Source organism: Cibotium barometz, chromosome 3 (assembly GCF_041138505.1).
Source record: "Cibotium barometz isolate CiBa-2024 chromosome 3, ASM4113850v1, whole genome shotgun sequence".
NCBI lineage: Eukaryota > Viridiplantae > Streptophyta > Polypodiopsida > Cyatheales > Cibotiaceae > Cibotium > Cibotium barometz.
In genome coordinates this window covers 73809689-73833331 of record NC_141048.1, presented here as the reverse complement: position 1 = coordinate 73833331, position 23643 = coordinate 73809689, and the positions used below count along the sequence as shown (strand labels likewise).

Genomic DNA, 23643 nt, shown 5'->3' with positions numbered 1-23643 from the left:
AGGAATAATACATACATGCATCCGCATGTTTCTAGGCCTGACACGCATCCGCATGTCCCTAGAATATAGGGATTTGTGACATACTCTTTGATGCTTGTATCACATTAATCAATAGAAGTTATCATTGAGCCGTACATACACTCTCTCTCTTTCCACACACTGAGTACCTTTTATCCACCATAGCCTTGCTAACCTCTGCTAACCCTAATCTCCCACATCTGTCAGAACAAAGTGTCTACACTTTACATCCTATCTCATTTTAAGCAATGGCAATATAATGCTTAAAACACATGAAGACCGATAAACCCAAAGTACATATGCTTTCCCGAGGAAGGTGTCCACACATGGGACCACATACATCACTGTGAATGAGCTATAATTTCTTGACATAGTATGAAGTCCCAGAACATGGTCCTTCTCACAGTCTCTAACTATGCATTTGTCATCCTCAAAACCAACAGTGAGTCCTCTTTTGGCAAAAGACAAAACTACTTTTTTATCCCCAGAACATACAACACATCAGGAAGGCATAGATCCGACACATCCACTACTATGAGCACAATCTCACCAACTCCCTTCACGGGATAAGAAGAGTTATTAGCACATGAGAGACTTTTTCCCTCTGCTCCTAGCCTAGTAAACAAATCCCTCCTCAAGGTGATATGCCTAGAGGCACCTCTATCAAAGTACCATACAACATCTAATGCCTCATTAACCCTAAAAGGCGTGTCCTCCTTGGAGGCATCATAGATGCAAACAAGAAAGGCTCCATTCTCTTGCACAAAGTTTTCATATGCATCATCCTTACTTCCATTAGAAGTCGAGGAGTATGCAACATAGATGCAAGCAAGAAAGGCTTCATTCTCTTGCACAAAGTTTGCAGATGCATCATCCTTACTTGCATTAAAAGTCGAGGAGTCTACAACAGACATATCAAACTCTTTCTTCTTCTCCTTGGAAATCCGTTTTCTACATTCATCAATGTAATGCCCTGGCTTCTTGCAAAGGTGTGACACTTGCCCTTTTTCTTGGGCTTGCCTACATCATCCTTGATAGCCACCTGATTTGCCTTTGCCCTTCCTATTTGCCACAAAAGCTTGGTCGTGGCCACACCTACCAAGAGACATATTTTTCCTAGTCTGCTCTTCCTGCAAAAGAAGCCCCACCCATTCTTAGAATGTGAAAGGGTTAGAGATTCCCCTCATGGATAGGTTGAGCAACCTGTGGAAAGCCAAGCATGTCTCTGGAAAAGAGTTCAAAGTGGTCCGTACAAGTTCGTTGTTCGGAATTACTTCATCAATATTCAGTAACTGCTCTCAAAGATCCTGGATCTTCAAGTGATCCAACATACAGTCCCCCTGCAACCCGTAAAGTTCCCTTTTTAGGTATGCAACTCTAGCTTCATTTTTGGCCTGATACATGGCTAACTAAGTGTCCCATCCATGCTTCGACATCGTGCATGACCGAATATGAGGTATTATCGGCCTCTTAACCAACAAAGCAATAAGAGACATAGCATGCGAATCTCTTGCATCCCATCTTCTTTGCTCCTATGAGGGTGCTACAAGTTGAGCTTGAGCTTGAGCTTGCAGAGCACCTCGCCCTTCACCTCGTTGAGGTGTGGCGGCAGACCCAGTGTCTGGACGAGTGTCATCCCCGCACACAAAACCCGAGGCCCATGGCCACCAATAGATTCTTAATCATGAAGCTCCACATAAAGTAATTGCTCCCGTCAAGCTTGTCCTCATGCCAAAACCCCTAATCTATCCCCTACATTCTAAGCCATCTACAGATGCCCAAATGCAAAAATCACTCCAAATCTACAACTTGTGTGTGTGCTCAATGGCAGAAAGCCAAATACTTGGCTTGTAGTTAACACCTTTGTCAAAATACCTACAAATCCCCTTGCAAATAACAAAGTGTTGTAGGGTAACGAGTTATTTGTTACCAATTTGATGAGTTTGCTTTAATTTTGCAAAAACCCCCAAATGTTGAAATGTGCACATACAACATTTAGAATTGGTGCAACAGGTACATGCAGGTAAATGCGGTACAAAGGATGCAGCTACTGATATAGATGCCAGTACAAAAGCAAATACTTAGTGATGAGGTGTGTTATGTACCTAAAGCTAATCCTCGAGATTAGTGGCCTAATCTGGCAGGGTTAGGGGGGCCCTAGGATTAGGGAAAGCAAGCTGATACAAGCAGTTCAGGCTCATGGTTAATAATACCAAGTATACTCGCTATTTATGACTGAACAGTTATTTATCACCAGCAATAGCCACTATATAAGTGAGACTTGGGTTATTATTGTTCACAAAGAGTTATTCACTCTGTGGTTTGTGATGAACTAGGATTACTGTCTGAAACATGATTGATTCGACGGATCAGGGCGATCATGCCGAAGGCCTCAGCAAGCGGTATACTAGTGCTGACTGGCATGGTTCGTGGGATTGGAGCCTTAGCCTTCGGCTCAGGGGTGATTCCAGATGGAATCTACGATTGCGTAGTGAGCTAGCCTGCACCCCTTCTATTTGGTACTAATCTGGTTGTTTGTGTTTAGGAAGATCCTAGTGGATCTTCTAGTTGGTATATCGGAGCATTTCTAAACGCGGAAGCAGGAATAAGGTTTGCATGTCTTTCTTATGCTTTTCAAGTGTGTGCTTTGGACTCCGCTATTTCTCTCAGTTACCATATCTATGTTTGATCTCCGAGAGAGAAGTAGGTGTTTTTTCATAGTTGCTTGCATGATGGAACCTTGTGGATTCTAGGTGAGAGAGAGAGGGAGAGAAAGAAAGAAAGAAAAATTTTATTAACGTCTTCTAAAGGCCAAAAAAGGGCCTATGAGACAAAACCTGTGTACATCATCATCATGTCTCACTGGACATCAAATGGATACAAAAGAAAAAAAACGTACAAAGTACTATATAATGCGGAGATAATTCACATACAGGGCTCTGGTTAACTAATGTGGGGTGGGTGGGAGAGAGAGAGAGACATATGTATGCGTATGTGCAAGAAGGGGGGAAAATTGTCCCGGAAACCCTAAACGTAGAAACCCTAATTGGAGCATGTTGTCTTCTTGTCGAAGTGCTTTTGCAACAGGTTGTGCAAATTTTATGCATGGGCTATAGTGCGCTTTTGTAGCTATGGGTTATGCGCAAAGAAGTTGCCTATGGGAACGCATGCATGGACTCCATGGGGTGCCAAGCAAGGTGGTTGTGGATGCATGGAAGGGCTGCGAAAAGGGTCCAGGTCTGGGCATAGATCTCTATAGGCCATACAGGCTCGTACAGCTGCCATACAAAGTGCAGCCCAGCTGGCCAGCAGGCCTTGTGCAATGTGCAGATGTGCGCACATATGGCCACGACAGGAGGAGGTACACGTGGGTCTCAGCAAGGCGGGTAGTAGAAAAAAAAGCAGCCGCATGGGGCTGATGCAAATTTGGGAGCCACGTTTTTAAAAGGAAAAAGCATGTTGCTATTTTATTATTAAAAAAAAACACGGTCATATTTTTTTAGAAAAAGCGTGCGTTAGGGATATTTTTATCTTTGTGCACATGGTAAAGGCTTTTAATTGTTTTTTGGTGGAGAGCACATGGATTTGTGTTCTTTACTTATAAAGTGGGACTAAAGCAAACTTACGTAACTCAGTGCATGACGAAACTTTGGAGACAGTCTTCGCGTGGATACACAAGAAGGTTTCCAATTCTCGTGTGTGGAGTATAGGCAGGCGATGCTTTTCTTTGCAAATTCTCTTGTCTTTTCCCGCATCAACGCGTCAGTTTCTCTCTTTAAATGCAAAACACCAGAATCAGTCACATAGGTTATCTTGCGATAGCAGCCTTCATTCTCCAGTTTTTCTCTCTTACCCATGGCGGAACAGCCCCATTTTAATAAGATTTCTACGACCATGAGGAAGACTATCCTCACGGGTCAAGGGCTCATATGGAGGTTCAGCGGGACATGGTAGAGGGGGTGTTGGAGAAAACTTACTTTGAGGGGCAGATAGTCAAAATGCGGGCTTAGTTCCATGCTGATATTCAGCTTTTTGGGAACTGATGATAATCCTTCAGAAAGCAGTGGTTGGTTCAACCACTACTCCACGGACGGTTTCAGAGTCTTTGAGGGGTCTCCTTACGGGAGCAACCCTTACGGGGTGGAGAGAATGGGTACATGAGGAATGGCTTACCTTCATTCTCCAGTTTTTCTCTCTTACCCATGACGGAACGGCTGCATTTTAATAAGATTTCTACGACCATGAGGAAGACTATCCTCGTGGGTCAAGGGCTCATATGGAGGTTCAGCGAGACATGGTAGAGGGGGTGTTGGAGAAAACTTACTTCGAGGGGCAGATAGTCAAAATGCGGGCTCCGTTCCATGCTGATATTCAGCTTTTTGGGAACGGGTGGTAATCCTTCAGAGGGCAGTGGTTGGTTCAACCACTACTCCACGGACGGTTTCAGAGTCTTTGAGGGGTCTCCAAAAGGAGTGGATAGAACAGGTACATAAACCCACTATGTGGGTGGATTTCGAGACGCAATTTCGAGATGAGTTCAATGAGCTTGCCTATTTTGACACTACTGATTAGGGAGCCTTGGTTTTACAATCTGGTCCCCAGGTCTTATTTGTTGTACAAAGAGATGGTACTCTTGGAGGTACTTTTTTAGCATACTTTTCTAACTTTTTCATAGTAAATGCAAGCACCATCAATAGTAATGGCACGTCTATATACCGAGGCTTCTATTTAAAGAAGTCACAATTACAATTTACTCTCTCAGAAACATGACTTCATTTTTTTGAATTGTCAAAACAATCCTCAAATATTGACCATGTTTATCTAGGGTCTTACTATAAATCAAGATTTCATCTAAAAAGACTATCACAAACTTTTCTAGATATGGACAAACTTTTCTAGATATCGACCATTATATGCTCGAAAGTTGTTGCCAAAATAGTGAGTCCAAAGTACAATACCAAGTACTCAAAACGTCCTTAGTTAGTTCTAAACGCAATCTTCTAGACATCATCCTTAAATATATCAAATATAATGGTAAATCTTTAAGCAATATTTTGCTCCATAAAGTCGATCAACGAGATCATCCATTTGCAATGGATATTTATTCTCAATCATAAATATATAAGATACTAGTAATCTCCACACACTCTTTTTTGTCTTATGTTTCGTGTTCACCAAAAGAACTAATGCTTCCCAAGGTGAACAACATGCTCCATCTGAAGTTACTCTTGACGTTGCTTTCTCCTCAAATAAACTCAACCTATAAGGCTACCTAAATACTAGTTGTGCCAAAGGTAAGAGCTCAATCTTATGATCCATACCCCCCTTTCAGAGGCAACCATATGCTAGTTCTTTTGGAAACACGTCCGGATAAATCCATACTCCAAAGTTCAACAACTTTCATTCCATGGCACAAAAACTCAAACCAATTTGTTACTCCTGACCAACAAAATGCTCAGGAAAGAATGGATCATCCATTCTCCCGCATTCGAAGTCGTAGTGTGCGTTCACCTTGCTCAGTTTTTAAAGGGGGTCAGGTAGGCCACATTGCCTTTCATTGCACGTGGGTGCCCGCCACAACTATGGGACTTGTGTTGATTGACAGGGACAACACATCAAAAGAGGAAGATTCTAGTCAAATTGGTGATGGTAGAGGTGGAAATTGTTGCTAGTAATGAAGTTGGTGGAACCCTTTCAGATAGTAGCAATCTTTATCATCATGAGCACTCTTTTCACAAGTGCAGGAGCGCCACCATGAGCACTCTTTTGCAGTATGTCCAGCTGCCTAGCACAAAGCACATCACAAATTCTTAGCATCTTGTTGTTTTCTCAACTCGTCTATCTCCTTGAGTTGGACCAGGGTGCCCTCTTCGCTCTAGGACTTACACAATTTTAGGGCTTTCGATTCTTGTTTGAGTTGGGCCACTGGGTTATCCGGAAAGGTGATGGTCGAGGTGGTACCTCATGCCGAGTCGCCCTCGAACATAAGCGGTGAATTCTCCAGTTGGGAGACTAGCTCTTGAAACTCTTGTAGGTAGAGGCTAGCCGCATGCTCTCATGGATCTTTTGCTTGGTGGTTCATGGCAACACCTGCATCACCTGCTCACGCACACCATAAACTCACAAGGATTAGTGGGTAAGTGGGCCACCAGCACCATGGTTCTTACCATGAGCTCCGCCACAATCTGTCTCCCTGGACCATAGCTGCAGAGAACTGAGACCTTGGAGGATGTGGTCATTGCAATTACTCGGATGGGAAAGCATCTCTACGGGTAGCCCAGCCTGCAAAGTGATTGAGTGGGAACATACTAAACCACTTATTTGCAAAACCTTCTAAAGTAGGTGGGAAAAGCACTACGTAGGCTTACTACCAATCCAGACCATGACTTCTACACATAGCCAAGAAGCGTCTCATATGGTCATCAGCATCTTCGCTGACTGAACCCTTGTAGGCAGGGAGTTTGACAATGACTCCTGCAAGCACAGTGGAAAGGGGTTACGGGCCTTGGGGTTGGACTGGGCCTCCCACATTATTCCCAGAGTTGGGATTTCCAAAGTTAAGTTGCACTGAATTGACCGCTTGTCATGGGTAGTGGTGGAGGGGGTTTACAGAAGGAAAACAATTGACTAGCTCTCTTCAAGTATAATAGTGTAACATAAGGGGACTCTTGTTCAACTACCACAGGAACGTGTGTTCAGCATGCACGGACTACCTTGAGAAACAGGTGCTCCAAGGTCTTCCAAGCATCTCCAACCTCTAGAGTAGCTCAATGGGCTGACACAAATGATACTAAAGGCTCTTGATACTCATGAGTGTCCCACCGTGATCGCAAAATTTTTAGCATACCTATAGCAGACTTTATTGCCCAGGCACACTAAACGAAACAATGATCACATCACGAGAGAAATGGATTTCCCTATCTCCACTAGTCATTTACACTACCAGGATGAGAAACATCAAACAAGCGTGGATCACCACTTAACTCCACTTAAATCAATGCAAGGAGGAACACACGGGGAACACTAGAAACTGCCCAAAATATCCCTTAATGAAAGAGTTACAAACCAGCCCACTACACCGTGAGTTCCACAGGAGTTACAACCAGGAACACACAATGATAACAGTAACAACCGCCTCAGAAGTCCCAGTTCTAGTCTATTTGCACAAAGGGTCCCAAACCCTTCACGCCATCCAAGCGATGGGCATCTCCTGTACTGAGAGTGGCGGAAGCCCTCGGCCCACCGTATGGGTTCATTATTAGTGGACGGAGGTCGGTTGGCCGCGCTGAGGGCCATGTCTATGCGGCGTAACTGTCCGAAGCTTCAACAAGCTCATGCAAGGAGTGTTGTCAAAGCCAACCTCAACTACTATCTATGCATGCCTTTGAGAGATGGCAAGTTGTAGAGCTAAAAATTACATCGAGAATCTTAAACCCAAATGGAGAATTCATGATAATTACCAAGCTTAACAAGGAAGTAGGTACAATCTCAAGTTCATAAAAGCCTACTAGGAAAGTTTCAAAATACAGTCCATTGACTTCAATATGCATGAAATAAACTACACAGGATGACATTACAAAACAATGCTATAATCGTAACTTACGCTTTGTGACAGCTTGTTGACATATCATTTCCTGCTTAAGAAAAACTTCCAACAAACCAAAACTAGAAAAGGCTGCAACCTGAATGATTCGACTCCAACGTTTCTCTTGCGTTAACACTTGCAATGCTTGTTTGACATATACAATGGAAAATTTTCCCTCTGAAGTTACCCATTTATCTAGTTCTTTACAAACGTCTTCTTTCACATCGGGCATTACCAAGACCTGCACATAATACAGCTGATGAATAATATGCACAGATTTCTTTTACATACAACAAATGCCTAGAAAACTTGACCATAACATCAATATGGACAAAAAAAATCAATGAAATAAAGTATTGCTTAAGATCGGCACCCTTATGATTCCGTTTGGGTACCAATAAAGCAATAAGCATATCCACCCCAATTTCCCTCTGTTCTAATGTATGTGTGGCCCACTTTTTTTAAAAATGTGATCCCCAAAGCTCACCTTAGCTAAGGCAGGGTCCAGTCCTTATGCTGGGCTGCACGGCATGAAAGAGGCTTCATACCATGTCTACTCTATCCATTACTGTATGACTGCATCATACAAGAGGTTACTGGGGGTCTTCATCAGACTATGTGCATAATAAAGGGGAAAGGTTTCGGGCTCTGTTGCAGTCCCTGGCAAAGGGTAACTTGGCCTGAGGTTTGCAGGGGAATTAATGAGTGCATGTTCTCCAGTGGAAACACTCAGTGTGAGTCTGTATCTGTCTTTCCAGGTAAGAACACTGTCACCTCACATAATCTCTAGTCCTCCACATGGATTCAATGGGCAAGGGGAAGCATCCGTTAACTCCTCCTTTCACCTGAACAGTCAGTTGTTGAAGGGTGGTGTGAAAGAAAGGAAGAAGTGTCCCTCCGGTAAGAATGGGGCTGTCCATCTCAGGTGAGAAGGACCAATCCAGCTCCATCCAAGCCTGGTCTAAAGAACTCTTGCTAGCACATGACACTTACCTCCTTGCAGCCCCTTCACAAGCATACTCTCAATAGCCCCTGAATTTGTTTCTCAGGTAGAGACAGACTGCACTTCTCTTCTATCAAGGCCATTCAGTCCTCATAGACAAAGTAAGCTACAAAGGACATGAAAGGGGGAGCTCCCTCCATGGCTGGCTACTCTCGGAGAAGGGTAAAATCAGACGAGGGGGAAAAAACAACACCGGAGGCCTATAATACCAGGAAACTCCTCCGTCCTTCCTGGAAAGGAAGGGTCCGGGGGTCCAAGCGCGAAGGAATGCCTCTTGCCTCTGCTGCATGCATAGTTGCAAGCATTCTTTGCATTTGCGCATTCGCATACGAGTATGCTAAGTATGCTAAAGAATGCTTCAAACCTTGGCAAGGTTGTATTTGTGACCTTATTATGTATGCATAAAATCATGAAACTTATTCCCAAATTATTAATTATGGGAGAAGAAAAGAGAACACAAACCAAGATTTAAAGTTAGCACTTACAAGCTGAAAATGAAAAATGAGGGTCGAGACAACATCTTGAAATCTCAATTTTTTGCACGCTTCCTTACAAGAACCCCAATATTGACCAGACCCCGCTTTTAAACATTGGAAAGACGTTGGCAAGAAGTGAAGAATGCAAGCCTCTGCAATCGCGAGTTTGCTGCAGTCTTTGCAAACGTTTGCATACCCTTGCAAGCGAGAATGTTTGCAACTATGGCTGCATGTGCTCCGACTCGCCAGTCAAGCACTCGAAGTGTCCTCCTAGTGTGTGAATGAGATCCACCAATATGGCTCGGATGGTCTCCACAGGTGGGCAATCACTCCATCAATGGTCTTGCTGCAGATGTGAAAAGCTGCTAAGCTGATGATGAGCTCTGGTACCCACCGTTCTAGGCTCCATGGTCAAACTGGGGCAGTGACCACGGTAACCACAGAGATGTAGAGCTGGGTGAGAACCAGTGCTAAGCCGTGGAGTGGTACAGTTGTCCCACCAGCTGCTAATGCGACTTTGATTGCAATGAAATACATCTGAACCTCCCAACCCCCACTAGGAAATGATTAGCCCTCTCCATTTTCCCTCTAAAGCAGAAACATCTATTTGGCATAGTTACTATTTTTCTCCTAAAGAAACCGACTCCCTTAGTTTGACAAGTTTCTTCTTTCTGTCACAAGCTGAGTTTCTTCTTTTCGCCACAAGTTTGACAAGTGTCCAAACTCTCTTCATACTGCTGGTGCACTAAACTACAATATATATCAGAACTGAAGAAGAACAAGAAGAAGACAAAGACACCGTATGTAGCAAAGCTAACCTTTTCAACGAGATTTACTGCCTTTGGACTTATGTGGCATCGCCAATCTTGAGTCTTCCTGCTGCCAACAGAATGTCTTCTTCTCCCCCCCTGAGGATTCTTTGGCTTCTTAACAATCAAGTTCTTAGGTATCCTTTGGAAAGTCTCCCTAGATGTGCATGCCTGCAAATCAACACTGAATGGATATGGATCAGTAAGCATCTAACTCAAACTCGACCCAAAGACAAAAGTAAGGACTTGTTATCATACTTTGCAATAGCCCTAGCCTTAAAAGCAATGAGCTCACTTTCTTTCTTCAAATTAAAAAAAAAAGGTAATACAAGTTTCCAAAAGATTCTAAAGAGCACAAAGCTCCTGCTCTCCATTCTCCAACTGTTGCCTGGCCCTAAGCATGCTCTAACACCCCCTACACCCCCGCCCCAGCTCGCTTTCCCCTTGTCCATCAATTATGATGTGTGTTTACATGTTAATCTTGGATTAGGGTTTCGCGTACAGCTTCCATGAGAATCTGGCTTGGACATGTGCAAGGATTTCATAGACGGCACTCCTAAGACATGGCTGGACGACTCTACATGGGCAATGGTCCCTAGGGTGTTCTTGCACTTCGTGGGCAGCTCCCATGAAGGTACTGGTCTAGACACGTAGTGCACGACAGTGACCAATTATGCAATCTGGTGTACACGATTATATGATGGGAGCCATTCCAAGACAACGATTGCATGTGAACAATTAAATACTGCCTGAAAATAGCTTTTAGTTTGAGTGAAACTGTGTTTTTGGTGTGGACATTCTTCGAAACAGCTAGTAGTTATGGAGGCTCATAGAGTGCAGCCATGGCTATGGTGTTGAAGCAGTTGACAAGGATAGAGAAATGAAATGAAATGAAATGTTATATTAACGTCTTCAAAAGGCCATAATGACCTATGAGACCAAAAGTTACATCATGGTGGATCTGATACAATGTCTGGATAAAAAAACCCAGAAAAATGAAAAATAAAGATGATACTACTGGTACCTAGAAAATGAAACTGGAACTGGAATATAGCGAGGGGGGGGGGGGGGGGGGGGGTACGCTATGGAGGTAAGTGGAATATAGTGAAGGGATACAATATCATGTGGGACGGAGGGGTACACTATGGAGGTGCCTCCATCTCATAGTATGTGCCGCATCGGACACTGGCGGATCTCCTCAATATCCTCTGTGGTCAGCACCCTGACTGGGTGTCCCGCATGCCTCGCAAGAATAATCCGAATCTGCCGCTGCAACCTCCGTCTATGCTGGGATGCCCCCCTCCGTAGTCGTGGGCGTCTGGACCACCCAAGCTCAATCGCACGATCAATCAGTGTACCCCTGGTGTGGGCGGTATCCATGTCCTGCTGCTGCTGTGGTCCATCTGGCACAGTGATGGCTGGACTAAAGAAATCTGTAATGTGCCTCTGAGTCTGGCTCTCTGTGTGCCTAAGCAGGCTATCTCTATGTCTCCGCAGCTCAAGCAAGAACAATCCCAAACACCTCTGGTCCTGGTACCCCATGACTCTGGAAAGTGGTCCAAAACCCTCTCTGAATAAACAGTGGAAACGACCACGTATCTCATAGTATGCAGTACAATGGCATATATAATGCAGCTCTGTCTCTGGCTCCCCATGGCATACTCGGCATATCCTGGCCTCAGCTGGTATACCTCTATATCGGCCAACCTCAATCTCAAGCTGGTGTGAGGATGTGCGAATCTGACCAATAGCACATCGTACTGCATGAGACAAGTGTACATCCATGTAACTGGGTCTGATCACAAAACCATCTGCTAGAGAGGGAGTGAGTACACAACTCAAATGATGTGATGGTTCATTGATAATTTCAATGAAAGTACAAGTACCTTTATAGGTTTACAAAGGTTGCCTCCTGACATCACTGCTTATGTCACACTCACACAAATATCTAGATATTATTGTGAACCCTCTAAGAGGTGGTTCACACACACACATACACAAACACATAAGTGACCCCTCTAAAAGGTGGTTCACATGCCCAGGTAAGACCTTGATTCCCAACAATCCCCCCTCAAAGGATTATCTCATATTGTGTCAAGGATAAATCTAGGCACATGGTTTCTCCTGCTAGTTTTTTTTCTCTGGGTCAAGGATAAATCGCATGGCTCTAGTATCACATGCCAGTTATGGGATCCGATCTGTAGAGTACTCACACAGAGGTGAGGTCACAAACACAAAACACAACACACAACTGAAGACAAAACACACACACACTAGGACTTTAGAAAGCCCATTCATCATTACACTAAATTGCTTCCTTTATGGGAAGTTCTTTGTCCTCGATGATGTTGGTGTTTTCCTTTTTGTGGTAGCAGTATTTTTCATTGTGGTTGTTTTTACCACAATGTTTGCACGGCTTTTTCGAGTAATAGTCCTCCTCATCATTGTTGTTCCTTCCACACAGGGAACCCGTTATTGCTTTATCGTTCTTCTTCATAAAGAAGTAATTATTCCCCCCTACAGCCTTGTTCTTGAGCTTCTTCTCTTCTTCTTTGAAGGAGCTGATGACTCCTTCCGGGGTGAGGTTTGGGAGATTTTTTAGTGTGGTGATGAGGTTACCGTACATATCATCTAGCATGGATTTGATAAGTACAACTATGGCTACATCTTCCCCACATTTGCTTCACATGAGCATTAAAGATCTCATGTGAGAGCATCATGAGTCCATAGAACTCAATCTGCGAGAGGAAACCTTAGAGTTCTTCCCTTGTGCTCCCAAGAGCTTGTCCAGCATCTCATAAGCTTCCTTGGAAGACGGGAGATCTGCTACATGATGTATAAAGTTGATGGACAACCCTAAGGCTATCACCCCAAAAGCTTTCTGATCTCTGAGCTTCCAGGCTTTTAATCCTGCATCTTCCCCTTCTTTAGGCATCTTTTCATCTCCCTCAATGTACGGCCAAAGGCCATCACGCATCAAGCTGAATTTCAGCTTGCTTCGCCAGGTGTGAAAATTGTCCCCGTCAAATTTTTAAATAAACAGATGTTAATCCATAATGATGGAAACAAGGGAGTCTTAGCTCCTAAAAAATTAGGGTTTTAAAGCAAGGAGGATTTTCAAATTAATGCTTTAGCAAGGTAGAGCATGAGGTTAATGTCATACACGTACTTTCAATTTTTTGGAAAAAACAGCCCAAAACCCTAATTTTCTCTGATTTAAAAAAAATGCGAAAACCCTAAAATTGACCTTTGATTTGCTGATGATGATGCTGTTGTTGCTATGAGTTAAGCGACTCAGCAGGAGCATCAACTTGGCAGCTCACGGCGGTCAGTGGGAGCAGTCCTGCAAGTGGCGCTTTCAAAAGGTGGCAGACTGGCACGTCCCTCATTGTCTCGCTCTTTCCATTACTCGCAGCTGATGCTCGGCACTGGGTGGTTGAAGACGCCGATCTGAAAGCAGCACTGGCTGGGCAGCGGCGCTTATGGGAAGGGCAATGGGATGGCAGGTCTGTTGCGCGAAGCAATTGTTTGATGACATGGCTCTGCTGAGCAAAATCGACGACGACTCCTAGGTCACAGAGGTGGCAGCGTTGGAGATCCATAGCAACTGAAGGTGCCGAAGTGGGTGCACTGTGTGCAGCCAGAAGATGGCAACAACTAGGTGCACGCAGAGTCACACGTGACGGGTGTTGCTTGCAAGCTTGGCGGCAAGTGCCCAATCAACAGAGTCGGGGCTATAATAGTGATGGCGGGGTGGAGAAGGCTCTAATGCCAAACCTTGGAAACATCTAGTAGCTATGGAGGCGCATAGACTGCAGCCATGGCTATGGTGTTGAAGCAGTCAATAGGGATAGAGAGAAAAGAAAGAAAGAAAGAAAGAAAGATTTTATTAACGTCTTCCAAAAGACTGAACTCGGCCTATGAGACAAATCGGAGTACATGTATGGGGTATCCTCTGTCATCCCAACAAAATGAAAAAGTACTGAATAAAAAAGCTAAATCTGGGTGTGCAGGGGATGGAGCTCTATTACTAGGAGAATGCAAAGCTATATGCATGGAGTATACAATCATGATATGCAACCTAGCTAGCTCCATCCTGTACCATACTGGGGGTATAAAATGGTATACATCAGTGAAGGGGGTGTCCACAGCTCCCTGAAGAACATGCCTGGGTGTGCTCTGAAGCGAGCCAGTCGCTCCGCACCCTCTCTGTGAAACTGAGCTCTGATCTCTGTCATCTCTCTCTGGTATAGGCGTGGTGTCCGAAAGCCAGGTGTCCTCTGTCTCCTGCGGGCTCTAAGTGTCTCTGCTCTCTGGAGAGTAATTCCCTGCCGTGTAGGGGCTGGGAGGGGTATGGATCTCTGAAAAAATGTAGTAATCTGTGTCTGTCGCCCCCCCTCTGGAGCTGTCTGAGCCTGTAATAATGTCTCTCTGTGGCGCTGTATGTCTAGAATGTATCTCCCCAGTATGCGCTGGTCTGCTGCCTCAAAGATCTGGCGTAGGGAATGTGGCTCTCTGAATAAAATGGGATATCTCTCTCTGATGGCTGTATATGCTCTGCATCTGCATACATAATGCTCCTCACTCTCCACCTCCTCTCTGCACAATCTGCATACCCTCTCCTCTCGGGGGATCCGTGCTGCTCTGCCAGTCTCAATCTCCAATCGGTGTGATGAAACTCTGAGCTGACCAATAGCCACTTGGGAGCCGTGTGGTAAAAAGCCCTCCATGTATCTAGGCCTCTCTATAAATCCATCATCAGTGATACTCATGAAGTGATCTCTGTAGTATAGCATCTTCGGTGGAAGAGGCTGTGTAGGCGATATCCATGTCTCTCGTGTATAGAGCTGCCATAGATCCTGTCTCAATACTCTGTTCCTCTCACTATGAGAGAGACGGATATGTGGTGCATCCCTGTCATACTGGAATGGTGGTAGATGATCCATGTCTAGGCCATGCTGTGAGAACCAATGTGTGACCTGTGCATACCATGATCCTCTGTCTCCTACCTCAGCCAACTGTCTAGATGCCTAAAAAGCTCTGTATGATAATCTGTCTTGTGGCATCTCTCTGAATCTGTCTAGCAGGCATATAGTCTGAAATATGGCCTCTACCATCATAGGAGGCGCAGCAAACTCTGCTCGGATAATGTCATGAGGTACTGACGGTTTGCTGCGTATCATGCGTGCCATCATGAGGGCCTGTGGTCTCTCTATCTGTGTCCACCAATGGGTAGCAAGGCCTGGCGCCCATACTGCTGCTCCATACATCAATGCCGGTGTGACTAATGTGTCAAATAGCCACCCCTTCGTCCGGGGCTCCTGAAAATGCGCCTGGTGGCACTGTCTCTCTAGCATAGCCAATGCTGCATATCCCCGTGTCAATCTAGCTCTGGCTGCTGAACCCATGGTAAAGCGTGTGGCTGCTGCAGAGAAGGTAACCCCTAGGTACACGTATGATGTCACCACCTCCACCTGGCATCCTGCGAGAGTGAATGTCAGCTGACTCCTGCCCTGTCTCGATGTATGAAAGACCATAACCTTGGTTTTCCCAAGGTTCACAGTAAGACCCCTCTGTGTGCAGAAATCATGGAGTGCATGTAGATGCTGCTGTGGACCACCTGGGGACTCAGACACTAATACAATATCATCAGCATAGAGCATAATATGTACTAAGGTACCTGCTCAATCAACTCCATCTCCGCCTCCCCGTGTAATGAAGTCAGCCACCTCATCAATGTATAACCCAAATAGCGTGGGGGAAAGTGGGCATCCTTGCTTCACACCAATGGTGCTAGCAATAGTCTCGGACATACCTCCTGGACATCTGACTCGCCCAAAAACCTGCTCATATAATGCATAGATGCCCCATGTCATATCTGCTGGTATGCCAAGAGACTGCAGGCGCTGAAAGAGCCTCTCTCGTGGTACTGTGTCAAATGCCTTGCGGAAATCCACAAAGCAGCAATAGAGCTTTCTCTTCCTCACTCTAGCCTGATCAATCATACATCTCAAAGTGAATACATGGTCAGTGGTAGAGAAAGCTCTCCTGAAGCCTGCCTGCCCTGATGAGCGTAAACCTGCTCGCTCAGCACATAAGCTAAGCTCCTGCTCCAGCACTGCACCATAGAGTTTGGCCAGCACGTGGCCAACCATAACCGTCCTGTAGTTGCTCGGATCGAGCATATCCCCTGTTTTGTGAATCGGCACAATGGTGTGCATCGTCCACTCCGCAGGCAAACCCTCTGCTAGTGCCCTGTTAAACAGGTGTGCAAGAAAAGGAGCTAAAGAATCTACTGCATATATGAGATGCTCACCCTGCAGGCCCATATGGTCGGCGGCCCGTCCATGCTGTAGGCGGCGGATAGCTTCCTGTACCATCGAGTGGGTAAAGAGGCTAGCTGTGGTAGGTCGAGGCTCCTGTGGCTGAGGTATAGGTGGCTGCTGTGGGGCATGGTATAGACCCTCTGCATATGTGTGCCATGTCTGTGGGTCTGCAATAGGTGTCGGGGTCCGGGGCTCTCTGAAGTGCCGCCATGAGACAGGGCTATCTCTACTCATGAAGAAATGAAAGATCTCTAGCTCCTGTATCTCTGCGAAGGCCCGCCTTTTGCGGCGAGTAAGTCTCCTCATCTCTCTCCTCGACTCCTGCTCTGTGATGGCTCCCAAGGCTCTCTGTATGCGGAGTCGTGAGTATAGGGCTCTGCACTCGTCATCATACCATCTGTTCTGGGGCATAGTCCCAGGTCTCGCAGGCTCTCCTGAGTGTACACGATGTGGGAAGCTCTGTAATGCAGCCATGTGTAGGAGTGATGCGAGCTGGGCTGTAATGGTATCCATAGATGCCAGGGGATCCATGAGTAAGAGCCCATCCTCTACTCTGCCAGTGTATATGTCTGCCATGTCATGTGTGAAGTAGATGGTAGTGTGTGGCGTCGGTATGTGGGGGGCTGGTGATACTGGTGATCCGGCTAGTGAAAATGCCAAGTATGTATGATCTGCCCCAATAGGACGAGGTGGAATGGAGAATGAGGTGACAAGCTGTGATGCCTCCAAAGACCCCATAATGTAGTCTACCACCGTGCCTCCGGTCCGTGTATGACCCCCATGTGGGAAGCATGTCAGTCCTCCTGATCCCGGCCACTGTAGCATCCCGTTATAAATAACGAGACGATGCCTGGCTCCCAACTCTAGTAAGTGGTCCCCATAATGTCCTCTGTCTGGTCCAGTGTCCTCTGATGCCCAACTAGCCCCTATCTCCTCTGGATCCACAGGGTGGAGGATCTCCATGTCATCATAGTCATACACCTCACACTGTCTGCTCTGTGTGTGGGCATTGAAGTCGCCCGTAAGAAATACTTCCCCTAGTGTAGAATAATGCATAATCTCCTCTGACAGACAAGTGTATGGCGAGGCTCCTATCTCCTCCTCCTGTGGCATGTCCTCTGTAATGACATAGGAGGATCCTGATGGAGAAAAGTAACATAGAGCTATGTATATAACCCTGTCCTGTGAGAGCTGTAAGCTGATCCACATGTATCTGGCCTCTGGATCCTGTGCTACCACTCTCAGTCTCCCCTGTAGCTCTCGTCTGAATAGGACTGAGAGCTAGAGAGGGAGTGAAAGTACACAACTCAAATGATATGATGGTTGATTGATAATTTCATTGAAAGTACAAGTACCTTTATAGGTTTACAAAGGTTGCCTCCTCACATCATTGCTTATGTCACTCACAAATATCTAGATATTATTGTAACCCCTCTAAGAGGTGGTTCACACACACACATACACAAACACATAAGTGACCCCTCTAAGAGGTGGTTCACAAGCACAGGTAAGACCTTGATTCCCAACAGACATTGCCTAGTATTTACTACATGTGTATGTCCAGATGACCAGGGACGTTTGGGCACCCGATACATGTACTTAATTTGTCTAGGAGTAAAGAGGTGTCTCTTTCGGATTTTGAAGGTGGTAAGTGAGCACACAAGACCTTGTTTATTTGATTAAGCTTTGTTGCTGACAATTTAAGTTACAAGTACACAATACATTGAATGGGACAGGACAAGATTATACTATCGTGAACCTTTCACAAGTAGGATGTACAATATTTAAAAACCAAGGACATATAGTGGCTAATGGTGCTTGGAGCTAGGCTGCCCCATGTATGTGTGGGCACATGGGTTACCAAATATAGCTAGAATACCAAAATTAGCAACTCAACCGGCTGCTTTTAAGGTATCTGTATTAAAAAGGGAGTGTATGTCCTTGTACAAGATGCAGGTGCTTGGGAGAATCCTCAACCCATGCGCACCAAATTTTCCAAGTACATCAATGAGATGACGAGAATAACCAAAGGATTTCGATGGCAGTTGGCCACGAATCCCAAGAGTACTCACATACCTATGACAGCCGGTCACACGGTACACATACTCATGTACCCATGAGTAAACTGTGTTAATGTGATCAAAGATGCAAATGGAAATTTCAATTTTCTGAAATCTACTCACCACAACTTATGGTGGTTCTACAGAAAGGCCCAAGGAGAAGCCCAGAATTGAGGCTTCATCTACTCCCTCTTTGCCATGCATCTTCTGCAGCAGGTTTCATTGGTATCAAAGCCTTTGGTTCATCTAGAGGGAGTTCAAGCACACCAATGTGCATGCTTTAGCATGCTACATTGGTTTCAGAGCTTACAATAGTGCATGTTGTATTCAGGTTTGCGTTGTAGGATTTGTAGGCCAAAGTTAGGGTTTCTATGTTTTGCATTAGTTCACCCTCTACAAATGTACACTGCAAAATGATTACCTCAAGGCCTTTTCTAGAGCAGACATAGAGATCTTGTAGCCATTCCCTTCATTTTACGAACCCTATATCAGGTGCCTTCTTTGAGCTACCTTAAAAACAATCAAATGGCACCAAATTTTTTGGAGATTTCATAACCAGTTGTCAACATAACTGATAACCAGCTTGTCGACATAATTTATACAGATGTGGAGAATAAAGACTAGCTGATACCCTTTTTTCTTAGGCATAGAAATCCAGAATCTTGGCAAACATGGAGACTCCCTCAAAAAACCAAGTGTAAAAAATCATTTCATAAGCATTTTCACTGACAAAAACACTTGAAACTGCACAAAATTTGGTATCCCACTGGTTTTCAATGTACAATGGCATCAACGTTTTCAGACCGAATTTCAACTTGCAAAGAAAATTAGGGTTTGCAGGCTGTATATGCAGCAAATTAGGGTTTGCAATTTTGCATAGGAAGCCAAATTAGGGTTGTGTTTTTGCATGTGCATTAGGTTCCCTGCATAGGTCTTGCTATATAGCAATAATTTTGCATGCAGATTGTGTCAAGTAGGCAATTGTCATCCATGGCAAATATAGACTCTCTCGTTGAATGGTTCCAACGAGATTGAGCGATCCGGCAAGAACAATACCGTGAAGCACGAGAAGAAGTACGGGAGGAAAGCATCAAGCACAAGAAGCTGCAGATTCATGAGTGTTTTCAAAAATTTGAAGAGCGTGAAACCCGAATCAGACAGGACGAAGAAGACCATACAGCAGGATGCTTGAAAATGTTGGAGAACTAGGGCAGATTCCTAAAGGAGTTGGAGAACATGATAGCAATCATGAGGCCAAGTACAATCAACAAAGCAATGGTGACAGTTAATATTGATAAGAGTGCCACAGTTGAAGGTAAATGACAAAGGGATAACATAGGCACAGCAAGGACAGCATGGGATCCACACTTCAAGGTCAACCAAGAGTTGCAATTATTGAAGTCTTCAAGGCCCACACTAGCTTCAAAACCAGTGGCTGAGACCCAGTAGTTCTCCGAACTGGTCGCAACACCAACAGTTCACGCATGTCTTATTGAATCTAGTACGGAAGAGGATGAGAGATGAGCGCTGCAGAAGTTCCTGTGCTGATAGACGAGTTTCTCTTGTCCTCAATTTAGAAAAGCAACCATTGGTAAAGGGGCCAGAAGAAGTGCTGGCAGTTCTAATGATTTCTTAGAAAAAGGATTAATATGGTCGAGCCCTTCGCTATATTGCTTGTTGGTACTCAAAAGGATGGTATGTACCGGATGTGTGTGGATTACCAATCGCTAAACAAAATAACCATAACAGGGAGGCGCATATTTCGGAATCGAATTAACCATAAACAAGATTATGAGCACTTAATCATGACATAAGCACGACCACAAATAAAAGTATGCACAGTGGACTACACTAGGGGCCGAAGATGGCACACATGTCCCCCCAGATTGAATTACCAAAAGGAACTTGCTTCCAAGTACAACATCACACGTGCACTTGACTTCAAGTCTAACCAAGAGTAAAAACAAGTTCCTCTTACCTTCACTCACCAGATCAAAACCAAAAGGTTCCTCTTACCAAGAATAAAAACAAAACAAACAAGTTCCTCTTACCTTCTTCAATCACCAGACCAAAAGACACTCACAAGCCTGCATCTTTCTGCCACAGGGCCTGCATGTTCACAAGGCCTGCGTATGGCTCCCAGCAATCAAGTACCTTTTGTATCTCAAGAACCTTCACATATGTATCTCAAGAGTCTTCATCACAACCTTACCCTGTCTTCAACCCGTGAATACACCCACCACGTATGTCCACACCTAGCTGACTCCTTTCGGCCGGAGTTCTCTAGCAACACCACATGACCTGTGGACACTTGTCACTCTTCCAGAAGGCCAAGAACCAGTTCTGTCCAGTCTGTTAATGACTCGACCAGTCCAAAACAGCAATCTTCCTGTGAACAGAATTGCCAATTGATCAGCCCTGTTGCATGCCTATAGAAGGTTTGGGTGTTACATGCATAGATCCAGGTGCCCAAGCCATAAATTGTCAACATGTTTTAAAAACTAGTCTAGACCGTGTGAAGATCTTATAAGTTGTCCGGCCTCTTTTAATGAAGTGTGGACCTGTCAACCATAAATCTTAGTACTATATTACTATAAGCTGCAAAATTAAGTTCTATGGCACTCGCCACCTGCAAAACCCATAAGACACCGCTCTAGGCCCAAACAGGTAATGCTTCATTTGGATCCACCCGGCTTATAATCAGTCGCATGCAAGTGAAACGCTTCCGCATAGGCCCTTAGAAGTTCCAAATACTCCTGGAAGTAGGCCTCATCCATCCATTTGGTTCTTGAACTTCACAAGTTACCTATGAACAAGCTTGCCACTAGCAACTTTCCGTTCTTTGTGAAAGACAATCATTTGATGCTGTAAAACCTCTTCAAGCTCATCCACTTCTAGTGGATCTTCCAAAATTAGCTCCACAGGTGTCAATCCCACATACTGCTTCAACAAGCTCATATGGAAAGCATTATGTATCTTCAATGATTTGGAAGAACAAGCCAAAATGCAACATCATGGATCTTCTGCAAGATCTAAAAAGACCCATAGTACATAGTGGAAAGCTTAGGATACTTTCCATCTTTCCTTGGCCTCCTCCAAAGGCGTGCTTTCTCAAATCTCAGCAATACCCAATTGCCTTCGTTAAATTCCAATCACCTTTTATGTTTTGCAGCTGCCTTTTTATGCTTTGCATGAGATTGTTCTAACTGTCCAGACCTGTGCAATGCAATATTCAGGTCTCGGACATACTCATCAGCTGCAAATATCTCATTCTTCTGGATTGGTGGCACTACCACTGTAACGGAAGGGCAGCTGTAACACCTAAATCTTATCAATCATGAAAACTGATCAAACACATGTACATGCCAGGTAAGAGTTTCACTCTCAATACGCTTCCTGCATTCCTCTATGGTGTGCACTGTTTTCCTGCAATAATTACAGCATTTTTTTTCTTTTCATGCTTGTCCTCTGTCTTGGGAGGATCCGATGGGCTAGGTTTAGGCCTAGATCGATTCCCACGAAAGGGAGCAACCATTGCTGACTCAACAGACATCATGTTGTTCCTGTTGGAAGTTGGAACGGGATTACTCTTCACTGAGCAAGAGCGTCACAAGGTTGTCAAAAGTGACCGCATTAGGTGCATTGCCAGCCAACAATTGCAAAGTGGTGTCAAATGTCTGATAAGAGTTCAACAAATTACGCAAAACTGTCTGTTTCAATCTGTCCGTGCAGCTGCAGTTTTGCAGGGCTATGAAGAGCAGAGCAAGGTGGCAGTTGGGCGGCAAAAGTGGTGCAGCGGTTGGGCGGTGCAAAGCAGAGCAGGGCGGAGTAGGCATGGCACGGGGCAGTAGGGCAGGGCGGTGCTGTGCAGAAGGTACAATCGGCAGCGCAGCACAACGAGTACAGTCAATAGGCTTCAAAGGGATGCTTGACGGGTGGTGGCAGCTTTAGTTGGCAATTTTTTTAAGGTTTTTAAAAACTTTACGAAAGCCTTATTGAAAGGCTTTTTGGTAAGCCTTTTAACTCGACTCTTGTGAATAGGAAACAGGCGGTGCACAGCAGCTGGTCGGGCACAGGTACAACAAGTCGGGGCACCGCTACAGCAGGTACAATAAGTCATCCAAATATAAAATCAAAGTCATGCACACACACGAGTGCAGCTAGACTAGAAGAAACACCCATCTGCTCGTTGTATTGAGTTAAGTGTTCAAGGCTTCATGATCTTTCCAGAATCTTCCCAAAACATAAATACAGATAATCACCAAGATAGCTAGTCCCGGGGAATCACATCATGTCAAGCTCCATGAGCCATACATGTACTATCATGTCAGGCTCCATAAGCCATACATATACTGTCATGTTAGGCTCCATATGCCATACAAACACACCATGTTAGGCTCCACAAGCCATCCAAAAAATAATCCTCGTCCATCCATTTTGCATCCATAGCTGAATAGTTTTTAAATTTCACAAGATACCTGCGTAATAGCTTGCCTCCCACATGCTTACGCTCCTTATGAAAAACTATTTGCTTAGGTTGCAATACCTCCTCAAGATCGTCCACCTTTGGTGGATCTTCCAAAACTGGTTTCATAGGAGGTGGTCCCACATAAGGCCTCAGCAAGCTGATATGAAATGCATTATGTATTTTCCAGTGATCAGGTAATACCAATCCATAAGCCACTTCATTTATCTTCTATAAGATCTGGAATGGCCCATAATACCTATTCGAAAGCTTAGGATACCGGCCTTCTTTACCTGGTTGCTTCCGAAGACATGCTTTCTCAAACTTAACACCCAATCACCTTCCTTGAAATAACCTCTCGTTTGTGCTTGTCAGCCGCCTTTTTATGCTTAGCTTGAGATCTTTCTATGATTGTTTGAACTTGTGCAAACATAGTATCCAAATCTCGGACATACTCATCTACTGCAAAGATTTCATCTTTTGTTCGTAAGATAGGTAGTAGCACCGCCTTGCCATAAAACATCTCAAACAGAGCTTTGTTAGTCGAAGAATACACAGTATTATTGTATGCAAACTCAACCAAGGAAAAATACTTTTCCCAATCTGTTTTCTGCTCAGATACATAACACTTGAGCAAATTGAGTACGCCTAAATTTGCAATTTCACTCTGACCATCTGTTTGAGGATAATAAGTTGATGAAAAGTTCAGCTTTGTGCTCGTGTTATCAAACAATGCCTGCCAAAATAAACTAGTGGTCCGAGGATCTCTATCTCCCACAATAGATTCGGGCATGCCATGATGTTTGAAAATCTTAGCTAATAAGAACAACTTTGCCATGTGCTCTGGCTTGATTGTTTTCCTCATAGGAATAAAATGTGCATGTTTGCTAAAGCGATCAAT

At 44.6% G+C, this 23643-nt stretch overlaps 1 protein-coding gene across 4 annotated transcripts in view; it reads right to left on the bottom strand.

The window, feature by feature from the left end:
* The window catches only part of LOC147640514 (pentatricopeptide repeat-containing protein At4g18975, chloroplastic-like), a 142819-nt gene that overhangs the window by 60480 nt on the left and 58696 nt on the right, over positions 1-23643 (bottom strand). For all 4 annotated transcript variants that reach the window (XM_086781468.1, XM_086781476.1, XM_086781484.1 and 1 more), the window contains exons 3-4: positions 9901-10075; positions 7701-7844 (exon numbers count right to left, since the gene is read on the bottom strand). In XM_086781468.1, coding sequence (XP_086637594.1) covers positions 7701-7844; positions 9901-10075 — 319 coding nt within the window. The remainder of the gene's footprint in view (positions 1-7700; positions 7845-9900; positions 10076-23643) is intronic.